At 37.5% G+C, this 27,286-nt stretch overlaps 5 protein-coding genes across 5 annotated transcripts; 4 read left to right on the top strand and 1 right to left on the bottom strand.

The window, feature by feature from the left end:
* The first annotated feature begins 1,323 nt into the window (after window positions 1–1,323).
* On the top strand, window positions 1,324–3,097 carry LOC145230521 (uncharacterized). The gene is made up of 2 exons (XM_080095967.1): window positions 1,324–1,595; window positions 1,822–3,097. The coding sequence occupies exon 2, from the start codon at window positions 1,829–1,831 to the stop codon at window positions 2,615–2,617; it is 789 nt and encodes a 262-aa protein (XP_079952093.1). The 5' UTR covers window positions 1,324–1,595; window positions 1,822–1,828; the 3' UTR covers window positions 2,618–3,097.
* A 3,019-nt stretch (window positions 3,098–6,116) lies between these two features.
* Window positions 6,117–11,584, top strand: LOC145224858 (uncharacterized). The gene is made up of 10 exons (XM_080091462.1): window positions 6,117–6,223; window positions 6,494–6,772; window positions 7,745–8,026; window positions 8,851–9,123; window positions 9,350–9,634; window positions 9,859–10,137; window positions 10,248–10,433; window positions 10,612–10,791; window positions 11,103–11,330; window positions 11,524–11,584. The coding sequence occupies exons 1-9, from the start codon at window positions 6,169–6,171 to the stop codon at window positions 11,318–11,320; spliced, it is 2,037 nt and encodes a 678-aa protein (XP_079947588.1). The 5' UTR covers window positions 6,117–6,168; the 3' UTR covers window positions 11,321–11,330; window positions 11,524–11,584.
* On the top strand, window positions 11,329–16,674 carry LOC145206331 (uncharacterized). Its single transcript, XM_080078519.1, has 10 exons — window positions 11,329–11,345; window positions 11,468–11,682; window positions 13,162–13,299; window positions 13,352–13,356; window positions 13,430–13,547; window positions 13,647–13,793; window positions 13,998–14,156; window positions 14,311–14,372; window positions 14,442–14,637; window positions 15,118–16,674. The coding sequence occupies exons 1-10, from the start codon at window positions 11,329–11,331 to the stop codon at window positions 15,189–15,191; spliced, it is 1,131 nt and encodes a 376-aa protein (XP_079934645.1). The 3' UTR covers window positions 15,192–16,674.
* A 63-nt stretch (window positions 16,675–16,737) lies between these two features.
* Window positions 16,738–20,825, bottom strand: LOC145224850 (uncharacterized). The gene is made up of 3 exons (XM_080091450.1): window positions 20,675–20,825; window positions 20,481–20,552; window positions 16,738–19,870 (listed from the first exon to the last, which is right to left on the bottom strand). The coding sequence occupies exons 1-3, from the start codon at window positions 20,712–20,714 to the stop codon at window positions 17,304–17,306; spliced, it is 2,679 nt and encodes an 892-aa protein (XP_079947576.1). The 5' UTR covers window positions 20,715–20,825; the 3' UTR covers window positions 16,738–17,303.
* A 775-nt stretch (window positions 20,826–21,600) lies between these two features.
* Window positions 21,601–23,576, top strand: LOC145224867 (small ribosomal subunit protein uS15). Its single transcript, XM_080091474.1, has 5 exons — window positions 21,601–21,676; window positions 21,781–21,829; window positions 22,091–22,204; window positions 22,725–22,859; window positions 23,415–23,576. Exons 1-5 carry the CDS (start codon window positions 21,654–21,656, stop codon window positions 23,547–23,549), a joined length of 456 nt encoding a protein of 151 aa, XP_079947600.1. The 5' UTR covers window positions 21,601–21,653; the 3' UTR covers window positions 23,550–23,576.
* Window positions 23,577–27,286: the final 3,710 nt, after the last annotated feature.

The following is a 27,286-nucleotide window of genomic DNA, read 5'->3' as shown; positions in this document are numbered from 1 at the left end:
GGACGTCAAGCTGAGCACTCCCGCTGCATTCACCCGCCTTTATCGTAAACAAGCGAATTACTTCCTTGAGAGTTGAGATGTCTATCTGACTGACAGTGTACACATATTATGGGCTGTAAAAGTAACTATTTGGCCGATTAAGGCAAAATTTTAAATACTGAACGAATAACCTACTGCAAACAATTGTTTAACATTTCAGCACATTAGGGCTTGTATTTTTGGCCTTAAACTTATTATTTTGGGGTTTAGGGGTAAAGTGGCTGAATCCAATAAAAAGTTACAAAATTCTTTAGAATACCTTACATTGCAACAACCAACAAAGCATGAAACTCTCAAATTATGTACTTTAGTCAGTACAGCCGTTTAAATTTTTTTTTGGGGGGGCCTGTGGGTGAACCGCTGGGTTGTTTGGGGTCAAACTTCAGGAGGATCAAATTTTGAAATTTGAATAAATTTGAACCACTCTTTCTTGACCAAACGCGTATAACAAACCAGCGTTAGACAGAAAAAAGAAACAAGAAAAAAAAGTACGGACAAAAACAATATGTGTCCCCTTCAGGGAAGGGGACCCATAATTAGGAAGGCTTTTTCAAAGGAAATGAAAAAAAAGGTATGAAACAGTTGGTACAAATACACAGAAAATCCTTTCAATGTTTATTAATTCCTTTTGTGTTACTTTGACACATACAAATTATGTATGCACTTCTTCAGGTGTCTGCTTAAAAGTGTGTTTCAGGAAAAACATACAAACATGTTAAGCACCCACTCTTTACAGCCAAACAACTGATTTGGAGTTGGTCACGCCCAAGCGAAACATCGCATCGTTTGTTTCAAGTGTAGCCTATAGCACCAGACGCAGCCACTTTCGGAACGAAAATGGATCGTTTACGCACGTCACATTACAGACCGTTTTTCGCATGCCTTGACGCAGTACGCTGCGGTCTGTGGACAGCCACCTTTACTTGTAAGTTGTAACAACCTGATTTCCAACAAATGAATTACTGTGTTTTGGTAATCTACAAGTAGGCTACAAAACGAAATACGAAGAACCAAAATTTGCGCGCGTTTTCGCATGACGGACGAAAACCGATAATGTAGGCTACTTACGAACCGAGTGTAAAGGATTTGCATACTGATGTTGATATGTTCTGAAATGTGATAGCGCTTGTCACGCTCGACGGGAGCGAAAAAAGGCAGTCCGACCCAAATAGACTTGGTCCGCCCGGTTTGCTTGTCATGTGTTGATTGCCGGTAGAGGCGCCAAACAACTGTACCGTATTACCTGCCGTTCGTTTTGCTTATAATCGGGGGAGGCTTAGGGCGGCTTACATTTTAATTTTATACCGATATTATTTTTACACTCCAACGTTTTAATATATTTGGGGTTCAAAACTTGTATACATGTACAGATTATACTATATGCGCACTATGTAACAACTGAAAGATGAATTAGAAACAATAGTATCTAAAATTCCAGCATGCGGCTTACATTTATTTTTAAAACACCTCAACATGCGGCTTATAAACGAGGGAGGTTTACAATCGAGTAAATACGGTATAGCATAGAATACCGTACTAAGAATAAGAAATTAACCGTGAGTGTTAACCTACTTCGGTTACTTAGGCGATTTTTGTTTAACTTGTCCCTGGAAAACTGCTAGCTAGTGATAACTGCCAAATGGCAATTCTTATATTTATCTAAATTTGTTAAAGCATTGGCTGTATTTGTTTAAGATTCATTGTTTTTCTTTAATGCAGTTGTGTTGGGTTTTATTTGCTCTAGTAAAACAGGTTTATTTTGTACCCTGAATTTTTTTCCAGGGGAGTCATGAAGCTGAGAAGTTCATTGCAGAGAAACCAATCCCTGTTTATTGATAAGAAACTAAAAGAAACATCAACATTATCAAAGAAATCACTAAAATGTTCACCGAACAAAATGCAAAAAGGCAAACAACCAAGAACAGCTTGTGACATATCAACAAAAGCCATTGCAGGCAAAGAAAAAAAGAAGAAAGTTACCCCAAGAAAAAGAATATACAAACCATCAAACTGCCCAACATGTAATAAACAATTTTCAACAACTGGACATATGCGAAGACACCAACATGCTGTTCATGAAAAACTAAAACCCTACAGGTGCTATATTTGTGAGGGTACATTCAATCAACTGTGGACGTTAAATCAACATTTAGTGTTACACTCTGATAAAAAACCTTACAAATGTCAAATCTGTGACAAGGTTTTTGCACATGCTGCTAATCTTTACCAGCATAGAGTTGTTCACACTGGTGAAAAACCATATCCATGTAAGTTATGTGGCAAGTCATTTTCTCAACCTGGAGGCCGTACCCTACATATGAAAATCCATACAGGAGAAAAACCTTTTAGGTGTTCTGTATGTGAAAAGTCATTTAATCGAGAGCAAAATCGGGACCAACATCTTTTAACTCACAGACAAACTAAGCCATTTGGTTGCCCAGTGTGTGGAAAAAAATTCACTTGTGAAAAATATTGCAAGGCTCACATGAAGTATCACAAAAGAGATTCAGAAATAAAAAAGACAGACAATACCAGAAACAGCAGTTTTGAAACAACAAAAACAGAAGTTGATTGTTAAATGATGCCTTAATGCCATAACGTTGATCTTTATGATTGGTTGTATCTTCAGAATGGAACCTGTGTATGGTATGAAGTCACATTTCAAAATGTAATTTACACTTGCATAACAGTTATGCGCAAATGCATTTACTTTTATAAGTGATCATGATGGATTTTTACAATGCATGTATGATATAATATCATGTATATATTGCACTATTTGTTTTTTTATCAAGTCACCTTTTTGTTCATGTGGTTTACTAAATTGCTGTAAATGACTTCACTACATCCAAAAAAGGTTTGACAGAGCCCTGAGCATTACCAATTTTCCAAAACTTTTCTATTCATGCAATTCGGTGATACTTTCAAGAAAAGTGACCTTTTCACATGTTGCATGCTACCATCAAAGTTAAGCATAATTACCACAAATGTATTTCCTGCATTACTTTGTGTTTCTGTATTCTGCCATTAAAAAACAAATGCCTTTCTGCAAGCTTTACCCCTGGGTTCATATATGTTTAGAGTTTGTAGCAGGCCCAAGCAAGAGGAGTGCACTGGACCAAGTCCCATAACAGTTTAAAAGGGCCATAAATACATGCAAGATTAAAACGGGCAGTTAAACATGTACTTTCTTATGCTGCTTTTCTTTGAAAATGAGTAGGGTTTATTTCACCGGGTAAAGCAGATCGTTGCTTTGCTTCTAATACTTAAAGTATAGCATGTGAGGGTCCATCTGGAGAATAGACCAAGGGTGTCAAACTCGCGACCCGAACACCCTATCTAATCATAATAAATGTTTCTTACATTTCAAAGTGAAAGCTATTATTTAAACAGACATTTACAGAAATTTAGTTTAAAATAAAAATTCATATGTTATGAATAGAAGCGATAGTAATTAAACCGTTCCTCGAAGCCTTAAGTTTCAGTCAAGGATGTACAACATGCGGCCGTACGGCCACATGTGGCCACAGGGACGAGTTTGTGCGGTCGTAAACAAGTTCATTAAAATATATGTAGTGGCGGCCGTGATGTAATTGAAACTCCTTTGCCAAAAATTGTGATTTTAAAACTGCTCTTAACAAATTTGTTACTGAGTAATGAGTATTACCAGCCTAGCAGCACATGTGTCAGACTTTTGGTACGCCTACTGTGTGCAAACAATGCGAAAAAGTCTCAAAGCGTCACAATATAGATTCTGACGTGACAAACAGTTAAAACTGATCTTCACACTGTGCAGCTCAGTCTGTGCATTAAGTTGGAAATTAATCTGGACTTTTTGGGCGTCAATAGATGATATATTTATATAATATAAACCTATTTCTTTACAATTGTAATTTTAAAACAAAAACCAGCAGGTAATTGGCGGCTGTTGGTGAAATAAGGATCTGCAATGCGGCCGTCGTAGCGAAAAGGTTGTTAAAGTGTATAAAACTAGATTAAAAATCACATGCGGCCCTCGGCATCATTTCCAAACTGCAATGTGGCCCCCGAACACCACGAGTTTGACACCCCTGGTCTAGACTCCACATTAAACATAACTGGTGTTCCAACGGTGGGTTTGCAGTATAGTGATCCACCGAATCGGTTAAATTGAGTTCGTACCGCAGCCAATATTTGGTAGTTTTAACGAATCAACCCATCATATATCATCTTAGTTTTGGGGTTTTAAGGTTATACCAGCCTGCCAATGAATTACTGACTTTTTGTCTGGAGTGAGTAAAACCAGTGATGGGATTCAGCCGGTTCGCACCGGTTCTACAGAACCGTTTCATGAAGTTTTATGAGATCAGCGAACCGGTTAGCATTACTAGTTGCTGTCCGGCTGACGAAAAATTTGAATCCCACCACTGGGAAAAACGGTAATGTTTTAAACATCATAATACATGACGCTATTTTAGTTATTGCGTAGTTTGAAACATTGTGTGCTGGTAGCTGATTAAGCAGAAAGACACGTTTTAGGCTTCAAATATGTGTTCGTAAAAATTCAGTTTCGTGTAGTAGGGCAGGGATGACAAACCATAGAATACAAAAAAGAGTTTTAGTATTCTATGGTCAAACTCAAACAACCTTGAGGGCCAAAAACAAACTTTAAAGTGAGCTGTTCATTAATGCCATCAACTACATTACAAAACCATAATGTAATGAATAACAAACAGATATATGTCGCAGAGTAAAAGAACCAACTGTACTTAATTGCTTTGTGTGAAAGCAATGGCATGCATTCCATACAATGACGCAACATTCGCAAATGTTGTTTATAAAGATGGGCTATTTCGATCATTATATTTAAAACGTTGCATATGCCAGGGCTTCTCAAACTGTGGGTCGCGAAACATCTTGCGTTATTATGTTATTGTTCCAATAAATGGTATATATACGAACAAAATCGTTTTCTCGGTCGGTTTCGTCATCATTAAGTTGTTATGCCTTCGCCCTGGATAACTTGTTTTTTTCACAAAAATGCCACTTGAGATAAAAAAAATCGCCTATCGCGGTTTGGCTAAGTTTGGAAAGGCGACTCAATCACGCAAGGGCATGTAAACCATGCGGCTCGCGCGAATCATTATTAAACTTATCTGGTCCGAAGTGAAAAAAGTTTGGTGACCGCTGGGTTTTACCTATCAAGGGGTCACGTAGAAATTTCTTTTCTAAATTGGGGCCGCAGAGCAAGTAAGTTTGAGAAGCCCTGGCATATACCACTTGTAGAACATGATTGTATCCTGTAAACTCACTGGTTTGACATGGCATTCCGCCTGAGTAAAACATATAACTTCTAAAAGTTACTTCGTAGGCCTCATAAAAAATCTTTTTGGGGGCCGCATGCGGCTCGCGGTCCGCGAGTTTGACACCTCTGTAGTAGGGTAGGCTAGTGCCAAATTACCGGTCGTTCTCACAAGGCTGTCAATGTGATCCCCGGCCTGCTTTACAGGTATTATAAATACTGTTTTTTAAACCCCAAAAGACCCCTTTCAAAAGTCCATAACACAGCAAATAAGATCTATTCAACGTTCGACCATCAACAGAGCACACCAAGCGATTTCAAAATAATTTGAAACGTTGCACATACAAAACTATTCAGGACAATTTCCCACCGTGTTTTATCCAACTCATTTATAATGTGGATTTCCGCAAAACTGCCAATTTTTAACGCAACTTGGTGTGAAGGCCCAGTAGGCTATATAGGCTAGTGGTTTATTAAATAAATTTAAGTACCAAGTATTAAAAGAAACGTCGCTTTGTTTTTGATTGCAAGAAGTCACGTTAATTTACCATGCAATTATTAATTGTCCAGATAAGTATTTTACTGGTGGTAAACATGTTTTGTGCTTATTAGGTCGACAATATGCATTGTATCAGGAGTGTTTACTACACGGGAAGCTAAATCACAGGAAATAATATGTCCAAATCATCTCCTTGTTGTTCTTCCACCTATTCTGAAAACAATGTACCCGAAAAGACCATTCACAGATACATGATCCTCGGTTCCTCGACACAGTGCAAATTGGAAGTAGCTTATTGCTTGCAGGTGATTAGTTCGAGATAGGTCGTAGGAGTTTGAGAAAATCTAAAATGATGTTTTGTGTCAATTACGTTTTGCTACTGCTGATCGGGTCCTCCGTCGCAGGTGGGTACCTTTTTAAAATTTCCAAAAACTGTATAATCTCACTTTTATGAACACAAACAACCTGTCTGATTTACTTCCCCTAGACAGGAAGGCACAATCTGCCTTTTAACCATGTGTCAGAATTAAAAAAAAACTAGTCAATACCTGATCCTCCATCTCTCATATGTACGGCCGTAATAACTTTATGTTCGCGGCCGCAGGTTGAGTACAACCATAGAAGCGCTACCCCCAAACACGATTTCAAAAAGTAAGTTATTTATTTTTTTGCAGAACGTTGCAACCATGGGATTTGGACACGATTTTTTAATGTCGACAAACCAACAAAAAAAGGAGATTTCGAAACAATTGCAAAGATTAGACGTCTACATTCAGAAGACTTGTGTGAAAAACCTGTACAGATTGATGTCAAAGTAGTTGGCTCGTTGGTTCCTTTTGAGCTTTTTGCACAAACTGTGAAAGCTAATATCGAAGAAGGTTTCTTATGTGTTAACGACCAACAAGGCAGCGGTGAATGCCTTGATTATGAAGTTCGGTTTTGCTGTCCTGAAGGTAAGTGCAATTTATTAGGCTATCGTACGTTCAAGTGTAGGGTGGTTATGAGCAGGCCATGCGCATTTTAAAGTTGTACAATTTTTCGCCTTTAATCGAGGTATCCCCAAATAGCTTACTTGATGTAAAGCTTATAGTTTTTGTTTCCGCAAACCTACGTATAAGTGTGTTTATTTTAAAGTAACTGGTAAATCAAACGTGCTTACATTTCTATAAATTTACGAAATGAAACACATTAAAAAATGTACAATGCTTCGTGGGACTTACTTTGGAAAATTTTAGCCTAAGTATCCGGTGACTTTATTTAACTTTTTTGTAACGTGTTACTTGACTACATTGTCATCCAGCTTGGTTGCAACAGAATATTGGAAAAGCTAAAATTAGCCATTGTTTGGTTGCAACATTGACTTATGACCAAAGAACTGCAAATAAGCAAAGTAATCAAGAGGAGCGTAAACTTAATAATTAGCACGTTCCGCACAGTAGTAGGCCTACGTAGTAGTCATAGCAGTACATACAATATACAGCCCCGGTTGCAGCCCGAGTCAACATCCATCTAACCGCCACTGCGTTTAGACATGTGTAAGACGCGGCCACTATAACACTATGGCGATGCCTATATTTACGTGTAACCAGCAGTTTACTTTTTTATACATGTTTCGTAGTTCAATTGCATGTACTTCACACGCCGACTGTACGATTCTGTTATCATTTTAAACAGAGGTTCATGTTAAAAGACGCTGGTTCGATTGGATAATGCCAATATTTAACCACACTGAATAGCACATGAATGCTCTCCTACTAAGCAAGCACATACTGCGAGCATTTTTAATTTGACACCTTCGGTCCTAGACATATTTAAGAACCGATGACAAAAACGCTTTGTTTTTAACAATATGCCTAACTTTGATATTATTCCGGTGAAATTGTTCGTGGGCTATGTAATATTGATCAACAATTCCTCCGTTGCAGTATATTGCCCTGATGGTATGTGGACTCCATTCTACAACCATGACACTCCGTTTGGAAAATGCGATTGTGAAACCTTGCCTCTACTGCGGTTGAAGTACCCTGATAAAATCTGCAAAGAACCACTGGCAATCGATGCTCGTGTGGCCGACACAGGGCTTTTTTACACCACTGGAGGGCAAATCGTAACAGCAAACACACGAGAAGGGTTTCGTTGTAACAATCGAGAAAACGATAACAACTGTCTCGACTACAAAGTGCGATTTTGTTGCCCACAACCACCCGGTAAGTACATGCTTAAAAAGTAACAATAGGCTATTATTTTACGATGAAGTTACAGTTATCCCTGACATGTAAGTCTCAGAAGTAAAGAACAATAAATTACCTTTGATCAGTTTTACTACGATGTGTGGGTGATATTTCGTCAGTTTTCAAATTTTCGTCAGTTCTTTCGAAACAATTTCTGCCTGTCCTATGCAATAAGGATACAACAGAAATACGAACAGGTATAGCCCAAAAGCCAGTAGAGCCTATATCAGCGATTCCCAAACTGGGGTCCGCGGTCCCTTAGGGGTCCGTGAGGCAATTTTGGGGGGACCGCGAAGCGGTTGAAGTAATTCTATAATCTTATTTGGCGTCAGTTTGTGCCACTAAATAAGTTTAAAATCTAAGTAGAATTGAGAATCGACTGTCTCCATTGCTAAACAATGGCCTTTATTGAATGACAACTATCAAAAATGCAATTGTTCGCGCACAATCGTAATGTTTTTGTCCTGTTTGTGATGTCACATGCTGTTTTTGAATGATTGTTATGCGCAATTTTGCATAACTGGCTAAAATCCTGCAATCAACTTTCGTTTTTATGAAATACACATTTAGGCTTAAGGACCGCGAGCCCTCGAAATATTGGCAAAGAGACCGTTTTGAAAAACATCTGAAAAAGTTTGGTAACCACTGGCCTATATTAATAAGAAATCGTGAAAAGTGGTGGTATGGTAAAAAAGCATTGCTATGTCGATAGAAACTGCCTACACTATGCCACATGTGTTCGCTCTCTCAAGTAAAAACCGCTGTCCCAATATATTTAACGAAACTATATTGGTCTGCAGAGCCAGTATGTGAAAAACGTGGTTGGACGCCGTTCTTAGACATAGACGATCCAAGTGGAAAAGGAGATGTAGAAAATATTAACGCTTTGCGGGATGAATACCCAGAAATGATATGCGATAACCCTACAGCTGTTGACGCAAGGGTTGTAACGACACACGAATCTTATTTGACCCGAATGCAAAAAGTAGAAATCAGCCCCGAATACGGCTTGAGATGCTTCAACATCGAACAGAATTGCGAGGACTACGAAATTCGATTCTGCTGCCCTAAAGGTATGAATAGACCAAGTTCACAATAATAAAGTAGCCAAATTTCTTACTTTTAAGTTATAAATGTCTGAAAAAATAGCCTGTTTTAACTACACAATGTAGCAACTCAATCGGGTTTAAAATATGAAAATATAGACGATATTAAGGACAACAATATTGTCTTTGCTGTTATTTAAATAGTTTTTTCTTTTCATATTGTTTTCAGTTAAGATAATTTTGTCGTTTGCAGACGTTTTTCCACCTCCAGAGTGTCCCAATGGAAAATGGACTGCTTTCTATGATGTTGACGATCCAACTATCAAAGGTGACTTTGAAACTCTCGACGCACTTCGCTTTCATTATCCGGACGAAATATGTGATGACGTCATTGCGGTGGATGCCCGGGTCCGTTTGACGGGAGAAAGTCACCTTTCTGCAGGACAAAACGTGGTCGTTAATCGAAACATTGGTTTCTACTGTGAAAACATCGGTCAATTGTGCGAAGATTATTCTGTCCGTTTCTGTTGCCCGTCAGGTATACGTTGGAAACAATGTGATTTGTTGATTTTAATCCTATGTATTTTTTCGTAATATTTTTGTCTCAAAAGTCGGAGAAGCTTTTGGAGCTGCTAAACAACATCACTTTGTTAAAAACACAACACAGATAATTTTTCTGTTCTTTGGGGTTCGTGATTATGAATGAGGTTGTGTTTGTAGAGAGCAGCACATTGGAATATATTGTGCATTTTATACTCGCAGATTGCAACATATGTCCTGAAGGCGATTGGACACGTTTTTTTGATATTGACGACCCACAAGGCGAAGGTGATTTAGAACTGCTTTCCCTTCTTGTCACAACTTTTCCCAATGAAGTTTGCAGTCATCCAACCAAAACAGACGCGCGTTTGTTGAATGGCGATTCTTATATGACAGCAGAACAACACGTGGATCTTAGTGACGGCTTTGCTTGTTATAATGCAGAAAATGACGGAGAATGTTGTGACTATAAAGTAAGATTTTGCTGCCCCGAAAATGGAGGTGAGTTTTTGGTCAAAATAGTTTTATGCTTGTGTGAAACTTTTAACGTCTATAAAAAAGATTGGTGAGATAGCCTACTTATAAGACTAATTTCGTGTGTGCTGTTATAGTTTGCCCACATCCGCGTATTATTGCCAACGGAAACATTATACCTGTCCCAAACGGCCTCTTTTTGCCGAATGATACGTTTACTTACATCTGTGATGCGGGTTTTGTACTTCGTGGATCCATGATGATCACGTGTCAAGATGATTTAACGTGGGACCCAGCAAACGATCAAATATGTGAACCTGTTGGTAAGTCGCAACCTGTTGTCACTTCTTCTGGAATAATAAGGTGTTTTCAGCATCGCATCAACTGATTCAACTTTAAAAAACAAAACATTGTGCCAAAGATTTATCCGCCCTTGCAAACCCTAAATTTAGAATCTGTCATGTCTGGTTGTGGAGGGTTGAACCAAAAATTTTTATTCAGTATGTTCGGAACCGGAGAGCATTGAAAACGGGGACTTCTCGCCAAAAGACGGTCCATATGTTGTTGGAATAGTTGTGACGTATTTGTGCGATAGCCATTATGAAATAGAAGGACTTTCCGTAATAACTTGTTTAAATGGAGTGTGGAGTCCTATGGACCCGCCTGTGTGTGTGCCAATTGGTAAGTACATTTACATATTTGTTTTTTAGGAACTGTTTATCATAAGAATTGCTTTGTCATTGATTAAAATGTGTCGTAGCATTGCGTCAACCGTAGCATTGTGCAATAGATAGTTCGTTCACTATCACATAGCATAGAATTTGCATAATTGGTTTGTAAACAAACCAACAATCTAATGTATTGCGGGTGGCGCAATAAGCATTCGCGAATATTTAAAGTCCAACTTGTGTAAAATGCGCACGGTTAGGGCTATTAGATAACTTTCATACGATTTTCTGAATTTTGCCAAAAGCACTTTCTTGGTTTTGTAGAATGTGGAAATCCTGCTGAAATAGACAACGGTTTATATCAACCAGTTGCTGTTCCGTATCTGGTTACAGACACAGTGACGTATTCTTGTGTTACGGGATTTGAGTTGGTTGGAATGTCCATTTTGACTTGTCAACCCGATAGAACCTGGACACAACCAGTTCCAGAGTGCCGTCCAGCGGGTCTGATAGATTTATTTGGTTCATTAAAAGCTTATTGAATCAAGCCATGTGCGTAGAATCAAGGTTTTTTTAGTGCAGAATCAATATACTTTCGCCTTGAGTCACACTTATCGAAATCAAATCACAACTAAACAAGGCTTTTCACTGTTTTTAATTGATTTTTTTTAACGTTTTTAACTTGTTAGTATTTTGAAGTTACTTTGGGTGCCGCATATAAATAATCCGTTTATTATTTTTGCAGGGGATACCTACGTTGCATTCGTTATTGACAACACAGGTTCGATGGCCTTTGAGATTGCCGCTGTAAGAGACTGGACAACTTTATGTCTCGCTGGTGGCATAACACGTTGTGGTATGCCAGCGACCGGAGGGTACATTGTTAACACCTTCAATGATCCGAGTAAGATATTAACTCGCTTTCGCGTCTTTATTTTGAGAACTTCTTTGGGACCGCTGAGAAACGGCTTAAAAGAGTATTTACTTTGTCATTATTTTTAGAAGACTTTTATTGCCATTACCAATTAGCAATTACACACGCGTAGAGAACGATGAGAACCCGTGTGTGTGACTGTAACAAAACATTTATGCTTTAAAAGTGACAAAAAAAGTAAGAGTTTAAAAAAATCTGAGTATTAAACAATTTTTTTATGTGAGTTAAACATATTTCGGCCAGTCTGCTTTCGTTACTCATATTAAAATCGATGCAGACCAGCTATTACGGCATAGTCATTAATCATAGTACGCCAGGCCCATTAGAGGCGTGATATCGAAACGAGCCGGTCTCCCAAGCATTCACATATGACAAGGCACAGACTGGAAAAATCTAGCGTGCGGCGGGATTCTAACTCACGACAGGTCTTTCCGGGACTCGCGCTCTCCCAACTTTGAAAAATTTACCCGAGTAAATTTGGTGGGTAAATTTCAAAAAAACACCGGGTAAATTTTACCGGATGATCTTCTCATAACGTTTGTGGCTTTACAGGCGCAATGTGTTTTAAAAATTTGTTGGTGGAAATTTTAGCAACATGAAACAGCAACGATCATTAAAAACGCCTTTAATGGGCCTGGCATAATATGATTTATAATGACTATGCCCGTTGGTCTGCATCGGCGCTTCAGTACTGATCCTGGTATGAATTAGTGATGCACCGAAGTTTCGGTTGGCCGAAACATTTCGGCCAAATCAGCTGTTTTTCGATGTTTCGGTTTCGGCCCGAACTTTTTTCAAAAATTCGGCCGAAACCGAACTTTTTGATTGCATGAAATTAATACCCAAACTTTCATTTTCGCCAATACGAAACATCATAAATTAACTATTTGTTGTATCTATAAAATACTTGCCACATTGTCTGCGAAATATTACAAGTTTAGTGAAGCTTTCGCATTATGAAAAGGATTTTTGGCTTGAGTTCACTTGCATCAACTACACACGGTTCAGTTAAAAACACCCATAAGAAATGCGGTTTTAGGTTCGGCCTGATTCGGCCGAAATTATTCGGCCTCGTGGCCGAATATTCGGTTTCGGCCCGAACCTTTTTAGGCGGGTTCGGTGCATCACTAGTATGAATGTATTGATCTTAGCTGATATGGTCGAACTGGCGATCCCCTACTACGAAGCTGACATGTGCAGCATACAAGGCAGGCAACGGTGCCTGTGATTCGACTTTCGGCAGGTTCTCCACTGAGGCTCAGTTGGTAGAGCGCGAGTCGCGGAAAAACTCCTGTTATTGTGGGTTAGAATCCCACCGCAGGCTAGATTTTTCTAGTTTGTGCCTTGCCATTTGTAAATGCTTGGTAGACCGACTTGATTCGGCATCACCCCTTTAATGGGCCAGGTGTACTATGCTAATTTTACAATGTAATTATTACAATTTAACAGCCACAGGACCACTAACTGGGCCAGGTATCCTATCTGAGGCCTTGGTCGCTGTCTCGGGCATTACAGCAAACAGAGGAGGCGATTGTCCCGAACTGGCCAACACCGCGTTAAGGGCAAGTATGAAAGTTAGCAAAGATAGTCAACATTAAATCGATTTGCTTTGTAAGTATTGATCTCTGTCACATAACAGGAGCTGCCTCGCTTTATTAAACGTTTTTTTACCACGTCCCTGTCGTATATTTGTAATGTGACTTAAATGTTTTTTTAGGATACATTAAATGCTATTCCGGATGACAATGGTGGGTGCAAGATTTACTTCTTTACCGACGCCATTGCTAAAGACGTCGGTTTGGATGGTCAGGTTCAAAACCTTATCAATACCAAAGGTAAACAAAGAAAGTATTTGGATAAGAATAATAGCAACGGTTTGAGTTACATTGCTAACTGATAATTATTGATTTAAAAAAAACATACAATTTTTAAAGGTTGTCAAATGATCGAGTTGTTAACGGGCTGTTGTCTTCCTGTCTGTGTTGCCCCGGAGTGCACTGCCGCGGACCCACAGTACTGTCTAAATTCAGTTGTGGACGCCAGAGGAAATGTAATTGTTACAAGGCGCAAAAGGCAAATTGGTAAACGAAGCAATTTTTTAACTTTAAGCCCTAAAACAAACAGTCTTTTAAGCACTTTAACACGCTAAACTTCAAGCTTTGTTGTGCTTTAGCAAAGGTTTAAACATATTGCTTTTCTGTTTAATAGTTGTGGATTTTCTTGTAGATTTGTCCATTGTGTAACACAAAACGATTTGGCGAATAGTTTTGTACAATTTTTAAAAGGTCCGGAGTTCGGAACTTTTTATCATTTGGCGTTCAACTCGCGAGGCAGAATTTTTCTGATCAAAAAACAAAACGAAACTGGTGACTCCAGAAACGAAACGAATAGTGACACGCCCGGAAAAAATGTAAAAGAGATTCTCCAGGAGGAAGTGACCATGGGTAAGTGTCAAAGCAAGCGAATAGCCTATAGTTATGAACTCCATGAAAATACTCCACAAGTTTTATTAATATTTTATTTTACGGCTTCTAATACATATTACATAACCCTAGTCAAAAAATTAACTACTTCGAGATCGTTTTATTTGATTTTTAGGATTTTGTCCAACCAGAAGGTGGGCTGGTCCTGCACCGGGAGGATATTTTACAGCTGAAGAAGTTAGTATAATTGTTAAATGTTGGACGTTTTGGCATGACAAAACATTTCATTGTATTTTTATTTAACAGTGCAATGTCATGGGCCAATGTTGGGATAAGTCACTGGCTCGTTGCTTTTGCGAGAATGATGACTCGTCTTGCCCACGCGTATTGCTTCCTGATTGTTCCTTATATGATGCCACAACGCTATTGCCGATTGAAGACGATTGCAGCCATTATTTCGAATGTGCAGGAGGTGCTGTCTCGTATAAACCCTGTCCTACTGGTAAGTTTTTTGACAAACCTAGTACAAGAGAATGAAGAACAGCCTTGGCCAATGTATGACTGTCTCAAATTAGACTTTGGCAGGCTTCTTATAACTAGACCAATACCCGGCCTAACAAGTTTTTGCCCGAAATAAACTTTAGTGGTTTAAGAGCATAGATGCGTGATTTACTTTAGGTGTTCACTATAAGCTTGTATAATAAATGTATTGGTTATTGCGTTTAAAACGCAAGCCCGCGATATCTTGACTATGGTATCATGAAAAAGTAAACAATCAAATTTCTAGACCAGCGGAGCAATTCGGCTTATTTAGGTAATTTCCCATTCTTACGCTTTGAAATCGTACAAATGTGTCATGCACTTAAAAATTTCTACTGGCATAGTTGGTTCCAGACCTGATTTGGAAATCTGTTTTACTTGATTTTTATTACCCACCCTGTTTTCCCAATCTATTTACAAACCAACTTCTTAATTGTTTCAGATGAAGTATTTCATGAGGCTGGTTGCCAACCTCCCGGCACCATACCTCCCCCATGCGGCTCCATGACTCCATAAACAGAAAACAGATTTGTGTTTAAATTAACCAACAATGGGCTTTAACTAACCGCGGTTACACCAAATGTTACTCGTATAGTAAATAAAGCTGTTAAAACCCATAAAGAACGTTATAAAACACAAAATATTCCAATATTTTTGCATTAGACACCATAGGAATTTCACTGGGCATACATTGCATGTAGTTTCGGAGTAGGTTACAACGTAACAGTTCATAACACAGAAACTTGCGTATGTTTTTCTACTTTACGAAACTTTTGCATTTAAAACCTGGGCACCGGAGTTTTAAGAAAAAAAATTATACTCTTACGCATTTCTGGACAAAGAAGACTTCCACAATTTCACGCATTGCAAATGCACGTAACTAAATGCACCAAAATTGAAGGGTAAAATGAACGGGGTCCCCCAACAGAATTGGAAATCACTTCGCCTCTTACGGATTCACTCCCGTGAATATAGCATAGCCTACTAAGTAATTCCAGATAAAAGCTAGTCGCAATACAGTAAAATTGACAATTGTAAGTGTATTTTTCTGATTAATTGCTTAGTGTTTAAACGCACTTATACTAGTCGGTATGGTATAGCTGAATGCATGTACAGTTAGCCCACGGACTTTTCCGGGTAGGCTAATCTCTAGAAAGCCCAACAACCTATCATTTGTTTTTGAAATCGTCCAGTTATTCGTTTAGTTCGGTTAGTCGCACCGCATTTGGAATGACAATTTTTGAAATGACAAAAATGTAAAGCCACACAGCGGAATGTTTTTCTGAAAATTTAGCAAATCCGTCTTTTTTGGCGGGCCCATTATCGAGCCTACGTAGCTCTATCGCCACAACGCCAGCCCCGATTCGCTTCTATTCGCGAGTTTCAATCCAACCGAAGACTGTGTTTCTCTAGCAAACGTCTTGCCACGTGGAAACCGATTCGGTAAAATACTTTTTCAATAGGTCAGAGGTATACCATGATTTTTTCGTATTTTACATGCATGCGGGTAGCACAAATTAGTAAGTTAGCTCAGATATGGAAAGTGATTAACAAAATGCGTTAAAAAAAACTCCAATACAATTGTGTTGCTATTCTCACCACCTTAACACAAGTGGTCGATTGCAGAACAGTTAATGTTCTTCGCATTGGGGGGGAGCGTTGATCTACTTCTGAAAACGCCATTTCATCTTTGTTTGTTAGTTTCGTGCTTGTTCTCTGTGTGTCGTCAATTCCTTACTGCTTTAAGCTCATAATCAGCCGCCATTGAATTGCCTGTTTTATTGTCCATTGATTCACTTTTTATTTCAGTTTTATCGACTTTTAACTGAGGGAAACACAATTTGGTGAGACATGATGAGAACTTAAACTTGTAAACACAATGTGGTTGCCCTAACCATTTGACCTTCTTGGCAACTAAAAAGAACGAAGCATCCCTGTTACTGCACAGTAATTTCATTCTGGCAGGAAAGTGTATCAAGCAATAAAGGCTGTCACCAGATCCTTAATTATACTGAAAAATACTATCTAGCCAAATTTCACTGCAAAAATGTACATTTTGGAGTTTGTTTTGCCAGTAAGATTTTTACTTGTTGGAGGGTCACAAGGTTTCCCTTGCTTTTAAGTATTCATCTACTAAGATAGATCAAACATTACAAAATGGCTACATATACTTTGAAAGCACTCTCAACCACTTCAAAAACATTGGAGTAATATGAAAAAAAATGACAACAAGAATTGGTTAAAATAAAATAAAAGTTGAATGGCCTTATGGTCCTTTTAAGTAGCCTCACATTGTACCAATCAAAATCTGCAATGACTTGCATGTTTGCTTGTGCTAAATAATATGTGCACGAAGGGAAATTGATGGCATAAAATCATCTAACCATTCCATCACACTACTAAAAAAGGCATTGGCCAGTTTTCTTAGACCAGAAAAAAAAACTACTTTGCAAAGAAACATCAACATAGTTACAAGAAAATACAGTGAAATACCAAAATACAAGACAAAAAATTACTAAGTGCAAGTTAAATACAAAATGGACACCAAGGAATCACAAAATGTTTTCCATTTAAAACTTTCTTGAGGTTTTTCAACTCCAAAATTAAAACTTTGCAGTGACCAAAAAATTAGAGATTTTGCAAATCATGAAGAGTGTTGGTGAGACGGATGTTTAAATCAGAACTTATAATTTCATTAGAGTTAAGAACATTTCGACATCGTTGAATAGCATCTTGTTGGTACATTTGTAAACCACCAGCTAGCACACTACGGGAAAGATTGTACACCGCCCATGAGTACACATTGTGGGATTGACTGCTGCTTGTCATGGAGAAAAAAGTTGAAAACATATCAACAGCTGTGGTAAACTCTCCACATGCACAATAAAACTTGGCACAATAAATCAATGACAAATTTGAAATAGACCATTTCCCAAGATTTTCTTTAGCTAGCTCAAACAGCTGTTGACAATACTGCTTTCCTCTCTCTTTTTGTTCAGGGTTGGGTCGCAGTTTAATTATTTTTGCATAAATTCTAACCAAATACCGCAGTACCAGTATTCGAGAATGTCCGGTTCCTTTGGCTTCTTGAATTAAGCCATTTTCATGCAAATCTTCCTCAAAGACATTTGTTCTGTCTTCAAGCACATCTTCACACTTTCGCTTTGCATTCTCCAGCATGTCAAGCCGCTGTTCTGCATGTTTCTCACATTTTAAAAGAATGGGGACAGTTCCTCCCATGATAGTAAGGTACTCAGATAAAAGGCCAACCCTATGGGTCCTTCTGCAGTAGAAAGAAATATTGTGAGCCAGAGTAGAGTACCACTCATAGTTTGGACGCGCTATTTGCTGGGGTTTATCTGTGTACAGTACAACCCGACTTTGACTGTGCAGTACTGAGGCTAGTCTTGCAGCAAAAAACACTCTCTGTTCGACATCTTCTTCCAGAAACACACCACTTTCTCTTAACAGCGAAATTAGTTCTTGACTCAGTGATTGTGAACCATTTAAAAGTTTTCGAAACTGCGAAAACTTTTGTTTGTTATTAGCCTTGTTTTCCAAAAAATTTAATTCCTCTCCATTTCTCAACACTGTAATCGTAGTTTGATATTTGGTCACAAATCCTGGTTCCAACTTTCTGCCGGCCTCATAACACAACTTCACAACTCGTTGGGCAACAGATTCCACAGAGTTGGAATTACCTACATTAAGCAGATTTGTGCAGTTGGTGGCAGGTTCGGCAAGTTGTGTCACCACATTCCATATGATGTCTTTGGACTCCTTCAGGTATTTCTCACACATGTCACTGTATTGCGGTAATCTGATCATAATTGCTCCTAACACCTCATGTAAGTGTGATAAAATCATTGTTGTCATCAGGTTATCTTTTCTTGAAATCAATGGATCCGCTCTTTTTAACAAGGCTTGCAGATGCGTTGTAACAGCATTCATCTTTTTGATAACTGGACCTTTCCTCATATCTTTTGTCACCACTCCGGCCATTACATGGAGAGTTTGCACTAGCCGTCGTTGCTGGTCATCAGCATTCTGTGAAACAATTACCCGAAAAGCATGTAGCACAACTTCATGAAAATTGACATCATCTTCATTAGTAACAGAACAAAGCTGATAGTCTGACATTTTTGAAATCAACAACCCAGCATCTGTTTTGTTCCTTAATCGCACCTTTCTCACCTTTTCTTCACGAAGGTGTTGACAAAACTGCTCAATGACAAACCTTGGCACCCTGCCATAATGAAGAAAAGACAAACAACACAAAACATTCCACAACAGCTTTGCTTTTTCATCAGCATCTTCACTTGGTCGAAATGGTAAGGTAATTGCTTGGAAAATATGCATGGCTTGATCTCCATATTCTGATATTGTTTCTGCTTCCAATTCATACATGCCTTGATCATCATCTTCAATCCACTCCATGTAGTCCTCAAAATTAATCCTGGATTTTTCACAAAATCCTTTTGCAGAGCGCAGACCAAGAGGATTGCCACTGAACCTGTTGTATATTTTCTCTGCATATTTGTATTCCTCTTCATCTACTGTGCCATTTACAAGATAAGCCATTCCTTCTTTCTTTGAAAAGCCAGGTACTGGTACATTGTGGTAGTTAATCATCTTTTTCAATTCATTTTCTTCAAAAATGCTTGATTTTTTGCGCATGGCTAAATAGACATGTAGCACTGATGACTGACTTTCATTGACCAGACGCAGAAAGTCTGACACCAATTTATAATGCTTATTTGGCACATCTTCTAAAACAACAAGAACTGGAATGCCAGCTTTTTGCAATGCATCCACTAATGGTGCAGCAACTTCTCTTTCAAGACTGTCAATTATTTCTTGATATGGACAACCAGCCGGAAGAAGGAATTGCTTGTGCATCAATTTTACCAACTCTTGGAGTTCACTCATTATGTCATGCTTACAATCACCACATTCTATGTGCCACTTAACAAAAAGTGAATTGTTATTGCCCAAATTGAATGGAAATTCTTTAGCCAACTTTCGGACTATTTCTGATTTGCCTGTACCAGGGTAACCATGGCAATGAAGAATCAAACGTTCCCGTGACTGACATATATTTAATGTATGCTTGTATGTTTCAGTCTCTGTATAATTTGCAACTGACTGTCGTACTCTGTTGATCTCTGTAGAAATTTTAGGTGCATCGGTGGAGCCTGCAAATAAACATGTAACCAGGTTATAACCAATCTCCACTGCTACAACGAAATGAAAAATATTTGGCAACCACATAAACTTGGTTTAAACATTAACTGTTGCAACCTAACACCAACATTATCACTTAATTCAAAAGGCTTACGTTCGATACAAGATTTTGTCATCCACATTTAGCATTCTTAACATCTTTTTTATCGCTTTATACAATTCGTCAACTAGAAAGTGGCTTCTCTACTAGTTGCACTTGTCAAGCGATTTAATTTAAATCCAGATTTTTACATCCTTTTAAGCAAATCGGTTCCAACACATATGTATGAGAATGCACCCCAAATGAGATGTTAAAGTGTTGGATGTTTGTTTATATGCCGGTTGACCGAAAAGCAAGGACATGAAAGCAACAGCCCCCCTTTAGCAAAAGGGTACCCATAACTATGATGAGCTTTAAGCTTGTCAAATCAGGGGCTATTTGTTTTTTCCTATGAGTTGCAATATGTAACATGTTTCAAATCTTGATTCAGTACTGTCCAAATCTTTATGCTGTAGTTGTTTAGCATATATAAAGTGCCTGAAACTGTAAATAATGACTCTTGATTAGGGACTAAGATGTACCATTTTCCATCTGAACTGCAGAGTTGAGAAACAGTCTTTCAATACTTCCAATTTGCATTTGATTTGAAGAACCTTTAAGATAAAATGTTAAAATTCTTTTGATTCTGTTTTTAACAAGTTTCACATTTGATTCCTCCACTTTTGACGTCAAAATACTAGCAAATAACAAAAAAATTAATCACAAAAACACATACCTTGGCCAGGTACTGCTTGTCCTTCAAATAAGTTTGCCATTTCATTTCAACAGAAGTTCAAGGATAATTTTTAGCAGTTTTTCACTTAGTTCTATATGTAATCAAAATATTGAGATAAAACTGCAAATGTTAGACTTATCAATTTGCTATAGAGTAATATAAAACCTTGTTATATTCTTACAGTTGCTTAACAATACACCCTACGGCTTACCCTTACAGTTTTCTGTTGATTACGATCTAAACTTAAATATGTTTATTGTTAAGTCTTTTGCTTATGTTTAATATTTGCAGACAAATTCCTTAGTGTTAAAACGTTTAAAAAAGACTACATGTCTGAATTTATTTTCAACTCTTCTTTGCTAATGACACGCTTTTATATTTAAGAATTTTTTCTTATTCTCTACCTTTGTCGTAAAATATGCTTTGTGGCAGTTTTTTACTCATCAAAAAGGCACTTAAAACAATTTACTGTAAATTGCAAAAAGTCGTGTACCAAATCCAAGAGGAACTTCACAGCTCACAGGACGGGACCTAGTAGCGAGGGTTTTCTTTGGGGAATATTTTCGTGGGAAATCGGTTGTTTTTCATAAATTAGTTAACCTTCATGTCAGAAATAAAAATAGGTGTTTTTTTATGTATTTTCCAAATCAGGGAAACAAAAAACCGCTCGTTTGGGAATCCAATATAAAATAAACGATATAAAGTTTGTTGACCTAAAGTGGCTCCATTCATGTTTGCGTTGTCATTTTATAGTTTTTCGACCTGATTTAATTATTCTTATTCTTTGCACCCTTTTAAAGTCAACTAATACATGTACAATTTTATAAAAATGTTACAACAAATTCTGTTGAACTAAATAAAATCGTGCGAAACAAATCAAAAAATAATTTAAAAAATAAAGTATATGGCTTTGTTAGGTAGGATAAAATTAACGGCGCAACACAGGCACGATGGTAAGTTCTTTTTACAACCAGACATCATGGGGCGAATGCACGCACCTGGGTAAGCGTCTTTTCGTGTTTTTTATTTAAAATCATGTTCTTCTGCTGTGGTCTTTGGGCATACAGGTGGTTTGAATTGTATCATAATTGATTTTATTTGTTTAGAAAAGGCCTTTCGGCGTCGGCTTTACCATACCGTCGAAGTGTGCCAACAGTAAGTGCGAAGATTGTTAATATTTTGTGGTCATTGAGGTAAACTCCGTTGCTCTGTTAAATGATAAACATTTAGTTGCATTGACAATAATACTTGGGTGCGTCAAAACCGGTATAAATTGTTTGTAATGGCCTATTGAAATAAATTGCATACCAAATTTTTCCTTTTTAAGCACTTCACATATAGTATTTAGTGGCAACATTCAACTTTACCCTCCTGAATCTGAACACAATATTAAAGAACTTTTTAATTTTATAACAGTGGTTGAAGTTGAGCAGCGATGATGTTAAGGAGCAGATATTCAAGTTGGCTAAGAAGGGTCTTCGTCCATCACAAATTGGTGTGATTCTTAGAGATTCCCATGGGGTTGCACAGGTATGAACTCACTAAACTGCCTTGTTAAAAAATCCAATCTCTTACTTGTTGTCTCCCTTGTCTGTGCTATGTGTTTTTGCTGAATTTGCCATATATGAGCTGAGAAAAAGAAAGTTCTTGTATAATCGATTTAAGGGAGCAATGCAGAAAGTGGATGTACGAAGAAATTTCGAGAAAAAAAGACAGAGTTTTGCACTTGTTTATGTAACGATATTTTAGCCAACTAAATTTGTAGGGGGTGGGGGGGGAACTAGATTTGAATATCGACTAAAGGGTGCACAGGACATAAAAGGTTAGGAACCACTGCTTTAAACAATAGGCTGCGTTTGGCCCGCGGGGCGCAGGTATTTCATAGATTCAAAGAAATAAACTGGTACCAAGTGTTAATGTATTAAACTTCCTAACTTGCACATTGCAGGTTAAATGGTTGTGTAAAAATGTGTCTGTCTGTTTGTTGTGTATCCAAAGAATTGTGTATATTCTTGAATGTATTGAAGCAATGTGTTTTTGTGAATTAAAGGTTCGATTTGTCACTGGAAGTCAAATACTACGAATTCTTAAGGCCAAGGGTCTTGCTCCTGATTTGCCAGAGGATTTATACCATCTTATCAAAAAAGCTGTAGCTATGCGTAAACACTTGGAAAGAAACCGAAAGGTATCATTTTATTTTCTGGTTTAATGCAAATATTATATATTGTAACGATTAACAAATATTTCAGTAAAACTTTAACTTTGTACCATTTTGTCAGGTGGTCTGGCGTGTAATGTTAGCAAGCACAGTAAGTTTTCTATCTTCACTAAAAAAATCTGCAGAACTGGTATAGGTTTTGTCTAAATGAGTATGTTTTTAATGGGTTTCAATTATTTTTTTTACTCTTCTCCTGTTTTAAACTCTTTTTTCAAAAGTTTGTTGAATAAACCTTTCACAGTTAATATGTTTCCTTATAATTAATGTTATGACTTATAATTAATGTAATGTTTTATCCTGTTTAAGCCATGCAAATTTGCTGTGTTTGACTGTATAGTTCCACTAGGTACATTGCAAATTTGCAAACGTTGTAGCTAAACGTAAACATGGCCATTGTTACCTATAATTTAATCATTGGGCATAGTTTATTTAGCAGTGTGAAGGTTGTGGTGTTTGAAATTGTGGAAACAATCATGCCTACAAAAGAAGATTTTCCTGAACCGTAGCTGTGTTTTTTTCTAGGATACTGATTCCAAATTCCGTCTTATTCTCGTGGAGAGCCGAATTCATCGTTTGGCTCGTTACTACAAGTCAAAGGCAGTTCTTCCACCTACTTGGAAGTACGAAAGTTCTACAGCTTCGGCTCTTGTCGCATAAAAATAAAATGAAACAATGGCTGTCGTACAGGGTTACTGTTTAAAAAGATGCTAAAACGAACACAGAAGCTAGTATTGTGAAGTGATTAGCACTTTGCAGACAAAACAGTTTTACACGAAACCCAGGTGGAATAACTTATCCAAAATTGCAACGTAATTATTTAGCATTCAAGGGAAGCAACAGTCCGTTTAAGTAGCGTTGCATCCTGAAGTTCTTATTTTAGAAAAGTTTGGAAACCGCTGGACTAACCGCTTGCATGCGAACCAATTAATCCAATACCAAACTAATGTAATCCTGTGCCTGTCACAAATGTTAGTGCCTGGTTTGGTGTGGTGATCGCGCCAAACTACTTGCACAATCATGCTGGACAACACGAATCAATTTGATTTCGTAAGCTGCGTACTTCTTCGTTGGTTCGGTGACGTGAATCTCTCAGCAACAAGACGACATCTTGCAATCGAAGTAAATCATCATTTATTTGGCTGCTGGTTTTCTCAAAGTCGCTGTTGGTAACATCTAGACTTTCCTTAATTTCAAGGTAGTTGTCCTGGAAGGATATAACTTGTTAAACGTAGGCGGTGGATCTGAGATAACCGTAAAAACTTACTAGTATTGCCTTGTTTGGACAATCAGCATTCTTTGTTGCGTTGCGAATGTTTTCCATGTTGACTACAGCTAGAACAATAAATATAGGTTGGATTTTACCGGAGTAGCCTAAATATGGTGGCTTTCAACCTTTTACACTTTTTTTGCTGTCGACTCCAGTAAACAGTCAAAAAACACTAGCCAATATGCTGTAACAATTCAAATGAAAACATCCAAGTAAACCATTTTCAGCGTTATTTGATAGTTAGGGGAAAGTCGTGTAATTTGGACCCTGGGTGTAATTTGTAACTTGCTTATATTTCGGAATATACGCAAGGTGGCAGAACATCTTTTGTACAGCTTGAAAGAAGACTTGTAAGGCTTACGGCCGCTTAGCTCCAAACTTAAAGCTATAATTTCCGTTTGTTATAGAAAGAAAAAGAAAATTTGATAATTTTTTTAGGAAGTCCTTTAATTCTTCTGTTTTTGACGAAAAAGACATTCTTTTAGAAGTATTGATGGACCAAGCTTAAAATGCAGGATTTGTTTTGTTTTGCCAATTGTTGGTTTAATTTTCCATGGTGCTGTTTTGCAGTGTTCTTCGAGTTTTCTTAGTGATTCCAAAGATTATAGTGCCTTTTTATCTTCAAGATTTCTTTCCTTTTATTTTTTTTATCCCATTTTTGATTTCATTTAATAAAATTTAAATATTTTGCGAAACATTGTGGTAAGGTATTAAAATCCTGATTAGGTTGGTATCTGAGGCTGGAACTTATGGAAGAGAAATCGCACGGATTGTAAGTGGTCCATTTTACACTCGCCTTTGGTCCAAATTACACAAAATGCGTGTAAAATGGACCACCTGGCGAATTTTTTTTAAATGCCTTTTACTCTTTTTACGTTAATATCCAGACATTGCCTTTTTGCAAACTAATACTTCGTCATAACTAACGAATCGCACAAACCAGGGGTCGGCAACCTTTTTGTTACTGCGGACCGCTTTTGAAATTTTGTCGCGGACCGGTCTTCAAAAAACAACAACAAATATGTAGGAATGAAAACGCTTAAATTATGCATCTTTCCCGGGAGACATGGAAAAAATGTTTTGAGGCATTTAACCTAAAAAAGTGCTCGGCCCGGTAGCGAACTCCTCGCGGACCGGGCCGCGGACCGGCGGTTGCCGACCACTGGCATAAACTACCCTTTATTTGAACGACTACTTTTTTTATGATGGTTATGACGGTTCAAACTTAATGTTTTCAAAATTGTACGACTTTTCCGTATGTATAAAGCTCACTGTCTTCAATGTCTTGCTTTGTGAAGGTAAGTTCTTCCACCACAAATGAGAGAAAACTTTGAAGTTGATCAATTCGAAGATTTATTGATTCAAAATCGCTTGTTTGATTTTCGTGATTTATTCCATTTGTAACATTAATCAATTGGTCCTTTACCTGAATATTCACAAGAAACAGGTTTCGAAAATTTAACACCAGGTGTAGACCTATTATAGCAACTTACTGCAGTGACATGTTTAAAAAACTGAAAAATTGATGCGTCGTTTGAACTCACACGTAAACTCAAGTTTGCTACAAGTATTTCAACATCCTTTAATCTAAACCATAAAAAAATGATATCATGGAAATAATTTTGTGGGTCTCTCTATTGCATACGATAGCCTACCTGTCAGTATCAAGTTTCAATGATATGAGTGAAGCGTTTCGTCTTTCAGGCGTCTGAAAAAAAATTCAATAATAATCGCCAATTGAAAAAAATCTGTGTACAATTTCTACCTGCAAAACCTTTTCTTCAGTGTGAAAAATTGTACTGTTGTGGTCGTTTTTCATGAAATTCTTTCTGTCTGATAAAGCGAGTGTTGATTCTTGACAGCAAACTTGACAGGTTGTGTTTAACTTTTCCAATTTATCCAGGTACAAAAATGTTTGGTTTGTAAGATTCTGCTCAATCTTATTCAACTGCTTCGTGTGCAAAACGTCTTTTTCAAGGAATTTTTCTTTTGCTTGAGAAACTTCTTTTAACAGCGCTTTGAAGGTTTCCACCAAACTAATATTCATAATTCGTTGTGCTTCAAGTACGGATTTAAATTTCTCCTCGCAATTCTTTGAAGTATTAGTCACTTCCCTTTCAATTTCTGATGTGTTTTTCAACATATTTTTGCACAAAGCCATTGTAGTGTTTATTTTTTCGTAAAGGTTTTTGGTCTCATTTGGATACTTTTTACATAATGGTATGACCCCTTTTACAGTTGTGTCGAATTTCCAGAGTGTCTCATTCATCCTCATGTACTTGAACGCAAGACTTTCCAACTTCTTAGTTGCATTGTAGACAAACGTATTTGTGTTCTCCTCAAAAGTTTTAAATTCACTTTTAAACATGTCAGTTTTATTAACTTGTTTCTGAAGGTGTTCCAATTTTTTGACGTAGCGGGACACGAATAGATTTATCCCAGCTATTTCGTCATCGGTAAGTGCAGAGGCACTAAAATTGTGTAAAGATCCTTCTTTTCTGTCCAAACTACGCAGAAGTGTTTGTGTTTTAGCAAAACTTTTACTCAACTTCTCAAGGTTTTGTTGGTTTCTGATGAGAGACTGCGAAATTTCTTTCACTGAATTTGAATAACTCAAAGAAATGTTTTCTAATTTATTTTCCGCTTTGGTATGTCGATCTAACATCAAAAGTTCCAAATCTGTCAAGTTTGTTTGAACTACAAATATTTCTTTTCTTAGGTTCCGATCTATATCTGTAATGTTTTTGTTCACATTATTCTTAAAAGCTTCCATTTTTGTCAAAAGTCCGTGGTTCCAGGAATGTTTTGTTCGATTCCATTCTTCAAAGCGGTTCATAAATGAGACGAGAACATCGAGCTTCGTGTGTACTTGTTGCATGTTTGTAACAGCTGACATTGTTTGATTTAGCTCGTCTTCGATTTTTAATAAACATGAATTTATTTGTCGTAATTTCGCGTTGGTTTCAGTAAAGTTCCGTTCGGCAAACGCAAAGTTTTGTTGCAGACTTGTAATATTGTTGGACGCTTGTTTAACAGAATCCAAGACAGTGACGTCAGCAGCGGTTAAACGTTTAAGCGAAATTTTGATTTTAGCCAATGCTTCCTCAACCTCAGACATATTACCCAA

The sequence above is a fragment of the Phallusia mammillata genome, chromosome 1, assembly GCF_965637545.1.
Source record: "Phallusia mammillata chromosome 1, kaPhaMamm4.hap1.1, whole genome shotgun sequence".
Lineage (NCBI taxonomy): Eukaryota > Metazoa > Chordata > Ascidiacea > Phlebobranchia > Ascidiidae > Phallusia > Phallusia mammillata.
This window is presented reverse-complemented; position numbering and strand designations above follow the sequence as displayed.

Bases quoted from the DNA above. Each gene is read 5' to 3' on its own strand.
- LOC145230521 (XM_080095967.1), top strand. From the start codon at position 1,829: ATGAAGCTGAGAAGTTCATTGCAGAGAAACCAATCCCTGTTTATTGAT.
- LOC145224858 (XM_080091462.1), top strand. From the start codon at position 6,169: ATGATGTTTTGTGTCAATTACGTTTTGCTACTGCTGATCGGGTCCTCC. The intron at 8,027-8,850 runs GTAAGTACATGC...ATTGGTCTGCAG, and splicing joins TTGTTGCCCACAACCACCCG to AGCCAGTATGTGAAAAACGT. The intron at 9,635-9,858 runs GTATACGTTGGA...TTATACTCGCAG, and splicing joins CCGTTTCTGTTGCCCGTCAG to ATTGCAACATATGTCCTGAA.
- LOC145206331 (XM_080078519.1), top strand. The intron at 14,157-14,310 runs GTAAGTGTCAAA...TTTGATTTTTAG, and splicing joins CCAGGAGGAAGTGACCATGG to GATTTTGTCCAACCAGAAGG. The intron at 14,373-14,441 runs GTTAGTATAATT...TTTATTTAACAG, and splicing joins GATATTTTACAGCTGAAGAA to TGCAATGTCATGGGCCAATG.
- LOC145224850 (XM_080091450.1), bottom strand. From the start codon at position 20,714: ATGGCAAACTTATTTGAAGGACAAGCAGTACCTGGCCAAG. The intron at 20,553-20,674 runs GTATGTGTTTTT...TTTATCTTAAAG, and splicing joins ACAAGCAGTACCTGGCCAAG to GTTCTTCAAATCAAATGCAA. The intron at 19,871-20,480 runs GTACATCTTAGT...GTTTATTTGCAG, and splicing joins TGCAGTTCAGATGGAAAATG to GCTCCACCGATGCACCTAAA.
- LOC145224867 (XM_080091474.1), top strand. From the start codon at position 21,654: ATGGGGCGAATGCACGCACCTGG. The intron at 21,677-21,780 runs GTAAGCGTCTTT...TTATTTGTTTAG, and splicing joins GGGCGAATGCACGCACCTGG to AAAAGGCCTTTCGGCGTCGG. The intron at 21,830-22,090 runs GTAAGTGCGAAG...ATTTTATAACAG, and splicing joins ACCGTCGAAGTGTGCCAACA to TGGTTGAAGTTGAGCAGCGA.